Here is a 6,321-nt window from a genome sequence, read left to right on the forward strand (position 1 = left end):
AGTATTTCTGTATTTACAGAAAACAGTGAGGCGGCTGCCCAGAGAAACATGCAGTTGTGAGAGCTTCAGTCAGCGGTTCCATTTAAAAGCCCTGCACATGGACAAGATGGCACCACAACCCGGCCATTCTCTCATACACAACAGGACCCTTTGGGCTTTGCTTTCCTGGCCTATGGCCCCGGAACCAAAGCAAAACAGCAGAAGAAGGACCAGAAAGAGAGGGAAACAAGGGGGAGAGAAAGAGAGGAAGAAAGAATTCTTGATTTGGTTCACTCCTGGGTCTATGGCAGCATTTAGATAGATCGATCGATAGATAGATTTATTTATTTATTTATTTATAAAAAAACCCAAACAAAACACACACCAAAAAAAAAAAATCAATTTCAAAGTGTTCATTATTTTTGGAGTCTTTTAAATAGGTTGCTTTTGCCTGTGTTCGTTTGTTTGTTTAAACGTACCATTCATTAAAATTTGACGTGAGCGTACTGTGGCTGGACGTGTGATGGACCGCTGAAGACGAAGGGGATAAGGAACTCGTGGTCTGGTTTTCTGTGGATGGAGAAACGATGGTTGGGGGAGTTGAAGATTCATAGCCCGAGCTGGCAGCGGGGGAAGGCTGGGAGCCCTGGGAGGAGGATTCGTGGACCTAGAAAACAGAGAAAAAGATAACAAAGAGAAGATCTTGACGTGTGGGTGGGTGTGAATACACACGCACACTTGCACGTACACAATGTACACACAATGTACAAAGCAGGGCTAAATAGTTGTGGATGCCTAAGTGACACACCAGCGTACATGTGCGCTGTCCAGGCTAGTTGCCCCAAATGCTAAGCCTCTGAGCTCAATTCACCGATTGAACTCTATGTGCCAGAGAAGAGGGAGGGGGAAGAGAGAAAATGCATGAAGTTTGAAATCCTGCTTTGCTGGTTGATCACAGAGAAACAGGGAGTAGTGAAGTATCTGCTAGCTAGCCTGTCCTCTGCTAATTTCAGGGGACTGCCATGTAAGAGAAATATGGGCCTGGGTTACACAAAAGAAGAATGAGCTGTTAGCGCAAGCTTAAACAAAAAAACAGGAATTTTCTATGCCTGCCTGGGTCCCTTCACAGAATCACCATCTTGTTTTAAATTCTTTTCCTGAAGCAATGCCTAGCCCCATAGGAGTCCAAAGTGGGACCCATTGTGAGACCATTTCATAGCGTAAACAACTGGCTGGGGTTCTTGGCTTTTTGAGCCTGGGAGCTGTATAAACAGTTCTCCCTTTAACTGCCTGTCTAGAGTGGCCAGATCGCTGGGGCCAAACTCCTTGTAGATCATCACTTCTTGACTAAGAAATAAACCCGGGGTTCTCCACTCTTTTCCTCTCCCCCCCCCTCCACAAAAAAATAGTGGTGGGTTGCTATCCAAGTTGGTGGCGGGACAGGGGAGGTGAAGGGCAGCGAGCGGAGGCGAGAAGGTCCCAAGAAAGGATTAGCTCAGAAAGAAGGAAAAAGCTGAAGCGATCATTTTACCTTCATGTGTTTTCGTAGGGAGCTGGGATGCGTGTAGGACTTATCGCACATTTTGCAGAGGTAAGGTTTATCTGACGTGTGGACATGCATATGCTTTTTGCGATCACTACTGTTGGCGAAGCGCCTGTCACAGCCCTCGAATTCACACTTAAAGGGTTTTTCACCTATTGCAAAAATAAACAAGGACCTTCTAATTACAAATCTAGCACCATATATTATGTTATATAAAATTAGCACATACACACACACCAGATTGTTTCAACTCCAAGACATATCGGGAGAATGCGATGAGAACTAAATAAAACGTTTCCTGAATTTCCTTTCTTCCGCTTCAAGAACATACCCCCGGATTTTATCACACATGAACCTGGGGCAGCAAATCTTGGCAGTCTCTGGGACGGGAAAATTGGCTGCCACTGTTAAAGCTATACCATGTCTTAGTTACTTTCCCTTTTCCATATTCAACCCTGGTGTTCAGATAATCTCGTAGAACTTTATAGTTATCTCACTTCCTATGTATTATATGCCTTGATTAAACTTCCAAGTGATAAAAGTGTCTGCTTCCAATTCTTATATAAACTTATATGATAGAAAGGGAAGGAAGGAAGGAAGGAAGGAAGGAAGGAAGGAAGGAAGGAAGGAAGGAAGGAAGGAAGGAAGGAAGGAAGGAAGGAAGGAAGGAAGGAAGGATTTTTTTAAGGTGTTGGTGATTTACGATATATTACAATAAACCTTTTCCAAGGTTAGCATGATATAACACATAAACCCATACAGTTCATATTACTTACAATTGCCCCACGTAATTAAATATTTAAAGAGAAATAAAAATGATAGCAAGGAAAACTGGGATGAACAAGCTATATATTTAGCCAGATTTCTCAAAGCAACACTGTCATACCAATTAATTAAAACCAATAAATTCAGATCGCTGCCATCTTTTTCCCTCGACTCCCACTTCCACCTCCCTTCCTTCCCCGGCTGTTAGAACCCGCCGTATATTTCTAAATCTCCTTACTTAAAAATAAATTAAAAAGAAGGAAAAAAAATCAAAAACTCTAGAAAAGAAGAACACTGTGTTTCTCTCTATTTCGCTCAGCTTAACTTCAACCCGAAATTGAATCGCCTTCTTCGGCTAGGGTTGTTCAGGCAACCGCCCCCTTACTCCCGAGGCTTCTTCCCTTCCCGAAAAGACATTGTTTCGAACGGCCCTCTTTGGACCCGTCAAGGCTACTGAAGTTCGGGCTCTCTTATTTGTTTCTTTGGAGACATACCTGTGTGCGTCCTTTTGTGGATTTTGAGATTTTCCGACCGAGCGAAGACCTTGCCGCATCCCGGGAAAGGGCAAGGGAAAGGTTTCTCCCCCGTGTGGACGCGGATGTGGTTGACCAGTTTATATTTGGCCTTGAAAGGCTTCCCTTCCCTGGGACACTCTTCCCAGAAGCAGATGTGGTTGGACTGCTCGGGCCCGCCAACGTGCTCCACGGTGACGTGAGTCACCAGCTCGTGCATGGTGCTGAAAGTTTTGTTGCAGGACTTTTTGGGGTTAGCCAACTGCTCGGGCTCGATCCACTTGCAGATGAGCTCCTGCTTGATGGGCTGCCGCATATAACGAAAGAAGGCCCCCGCTCCGTGATGGGCTGCCATGTTCATATTCATGTGGCCGTAGCCGTGCAGCTGGGGGGACGCATAATGCTCGGAGCGCGGACTGGTCACCTGGCCGTACTGCTCCGGCCGCCCGTACATGTCTCCGGAGAAGCCGAGGCGCATCTGCCCGTTGACCACATTGGGCGACGCGTGGCTCGTGGCTTGCTCGTGGAGGCCCGGGAAGAGGAGATGGCCCGCCGCCTCGCCATGCCCGTGGGGCCCGCCGAAGCTGCCGGCTGCCGAGGCGAAGAGGCTGTGCTGCGCGCTGGCCGCCGCGGCCGCCTCCCCGAAGCCCCGGTTGCGGAAAAGAAAGTCCCGCGTGGAGTTGAAGGCGGCCGCGCTGGAGTAGGAGCCGACGTGGCCCGGGTGGTGGTGGTGGTGTCCCAGCGCCGCCGCCGCCGCGTAGCCCGGGGCCTGCGAAGTGAAGGCAGTCTGGCCGGCCGAGGCCAGCTCGTGGCTGCTGGGGTTGAGCTTGAAGGCGCCCATGCCGGCGTCGGCGAAGGGGTTGATGCCCAGTCCCACCTCGCGCTCCGTCACATCGCCCGTGGAGTGGTGGCGAGAGGAGCCGAAGGTCGTCACTCCGATGGCTGGGTATTGCGGTCCAGCATCCAGGAGCATTTTCTCCCGCTTCGCGGGCAGCTGCGGCAGCAACCGCCGAACAAAAGTGATTTATCGGGGGCAGGGAGGGCGGGGGGGAAAAGAAGGAAGCAGCCGCCAACCAACGGCAGGAGAAACGGGAAGGAAGAGCCGCTGCCGCGCCGCCGTTGCCGCCGCTGCCGCCGCCGCCGCCAATCCAACCAGCTTCGCCGTGCCTTTCTCTTGCCAAAGTCCGCGCGACGATCAGCCACTAAAGCGACCACATCAGGAACTCCCCCTTCGGCATCCGCGCACCAAAAACACACACACACAAAAAGGAGAGGGTGGGCGAAGGGGTCGGGTGCGGGGGGGAGAAGGCTGGGGGGAGCGCCGAGGAAGCAGTCGAGAAGCTGCGAAAATAAAAGAAGAAGAGTAAAAAAAGACCTCGGCGCGCGCACAGGCAAAACCGATTGCGCCTCCCCCCCTCCTGCCTCTCGGACTGCACTTTTTGGGGTCTTCGCGGGGAGGAGGGAGAGAATTCAGAAGACCCCGTTCTCAAATAACAATAGCCAAGAGAGATGAGGAAACAGGCTCTGGCTGGGGAAAAAAATCAAAACAAAAATTAAACTTCCTTAGTTCTTTTCTTTCTGGATTTTTAAAAACAGAAGCTAGAGGAATGTAGAGAAGTAGCGAACAATTTTCTGTTCTCTTCCAGCTCTTCCACTCTCCCCCCCCCGTCTCTTTTTTCCCCTCCTTTGGCTTTTCCCCCCTTCACTTTCCTTTTTCCCCCTGCTTTGTTTTAAAAAAAAACGGCGCAAATCATGCACAATATTGTCTTTTGCGGTTTATCTTCCTGGGGAGAAACTTTCACCTCCTCAGCCGGGCGGTGAACGCGAGACTGATAGCGGCAATCATTCCTGCAGATAAATGAATTGAAAAGACGACACCGTCCCCCTCCCCCATGAATGGGAGAAGGGGAGGAGCTACGTGAAGGCCGACGTCGCAGATCATTGGTGCCTCGCCGTTCCTACTTTCGCTTGCAACTCCCTCCTTCCTCTCCAATTAAGGGTGCACAAAACCTCTGTTTTCTCCTGATTGGTTCTCTCCTCTCATCAATCCCAGGTATTGTGAAGCCGAGTGACATCGCGTTTGACAAACAGCTCGTACAGGAGTAGCAACTTTTTATACAATAAACATATAAAATATATAGTTTTTCTGCTGGAAAATATTTCCAATGGTCTCTTTTCTCCAGCTTTGTTCTGGAGATAAAGATGTAGGTGTCCCTCCTGTGCTACGTCTTACTTTTTTCTTTCGAAGGTACTCATGGGTTGGCGCTCAAGACCTTTGAACAACACTCAACAACTTTTTAAGGGGCTTGAGCATGGAAATCCTTTTGTGATTTGCTCCTTTTCCACTTGCGTTTACTTCTTTCTTTGACCTCTAAGGCTCTCCCCAAAGTTTGTGCTGACTTGTATAGATCTTGTTTTAAAACAACAAGCGTGATATCAGTGGAAAAACGACAGTAATGCGTTCCATCATTCTTTTTCTAGAAAACAATATGTAACACCCATCAAAAGGCAGGTGGGTGAGAGCGCTTCAGTTTGTTTTTGTTTTTGCTTTTGCTTTTTTGTGTAGTGGTGGTGTTGTCTCCTTTTTCATACTTACTTTGTTTTTCTTCCCCCCTCTCCTTTCCACTTTTTTTAACCCGAACTCTTTAATTCAGGATTAAAAAAAAAAAACCTGTAAATTTTCCCAAAGTTGCTTTTGTCTCTTCTATGCTGCATGAACTTCTTGGATCCTGGGGTTTTATAATGTATTTGAAATCCTCTCTAGATAGGAGCAGTATAAATTTTCTGACGCTCAACCGTTTCTAGTTCACAAATCAGTCACCCTTGTCACATTTATTGAAATTCCTCAACTTGCCACACCAGGACGGTGGAAAAAGCAGGCGGCGCCTTTGTTGCTGACCAAGCTTGTGATCGCCAGAGAAAATTTACTTACCTTCAGATGAGTGAGCAGAAAAAGAAATAACACTCCCTTTGATTTAGTTAGGAAAATGCAGACATTTGGATTCAGTGCAAACATACAACACTTGCTTGTTTTCTAGATGCAACCCCTCGATTAACCTGCCTTTCCCCCAACTAAAGTCTATTGAAGAACTGCGAATAGTTCGCCTTTGTTCCTGTTACAAAGAGCCATTGACTATATATTAAAATGATTGTCGAGATGGAGAAGTATGGTACTTAAAAACAATCTTTGTGGCTCAATCATTTAAGCAAAGCAACTTCGAGACCTTCTCCTTGCAATGCACCGGAAAGTATTTGTTTTTAAAAGGCAGCATTTGTTGAGAACCTGTTTTGTTTTTAGTTCGGACCAATTGTATCCCAATATCCAGAAATATAAAGGGGGGGGGGGATTAAAACTAGCTAAAACTCAGAATCTCTCAGGTTTGTTGAACCAATGGGAGCTTTCCCACAAAACACATTCTTCCAATTGCCTATTAAGCGCGATGAAGCAATTCCCCTGGCAGTTCTAGGTGCGCGATATAATATTCAATATTTCTAAGTTAGATGTTTTAAGAAGGGGGGAGG

The 6,321-nt window shown here is 47.4% G+C and overlaps 1 protein-coding gene across 1 annotated transcript; it reads right to left on the reverse strand.

The window, feature by feature from the left end:
* Positions 1-448: 448 nt before the first annotated feature.
* On the reverse strand, positions 449-3,772 carry LOC103050186 (zinc finger protein ZIC 1). The gene is made up of 3 exons (XM_088131938.1): positions 2,782-3,772; positions 1,511-1,674; positions 449-646 (listed from the first exon to the last, which is right to left on the reverse strand). The coding sequence occupies exons 1-3, from the start codon at positions 3,770-3,772 to the stop codon at positions 449-451; spliced, it is 1,353 nt and encodes a 450-aa protein (XP_087988064.1).
* Positions 3,773-6,321: the final 2,549 nt, after the last annotated feature.

This window comes from Python bivittatus, unplaced genomic scaffold (assembly GCF_059951505.1).
Source record: "Python bivittatus isolate LINGU-HERP-01145 unplaced genomic scaffold, Pbiv_v1 ctg000980_np1212, whole genome shotgun sequence".
Classification (NCBI taxonomy): Eukaryota; Metazoa; Chordata; class Lepidosauria; order Squamata; family Pythonidae; genus Python; species Python bivittatus.

Bases quoted from the DNA above. Each gene is read 5' to 3' on its own strand.
- LOC103050186 (XM_088131938.1), bottom strand. From the start codon at position 3,772: ATGCTCCTGGATGCTGGACCGCAATACCCAGCCATCGGAGTGACGACC. The intron at 1,675-2,781 runs GTATGTCTCCAA...TTTTTGCAATAG, and splicing joins CCACAAAAGGACGCACACAG to GTGAAAAACCCTTTAAGTGT. The intron at 647-1,510 runs GTAAAATGATCG...TCTGTTTTCTAG, and splicing joins CCCTACGAAAACACATGAAG to GTCCACGAATCCTCCTCCCA.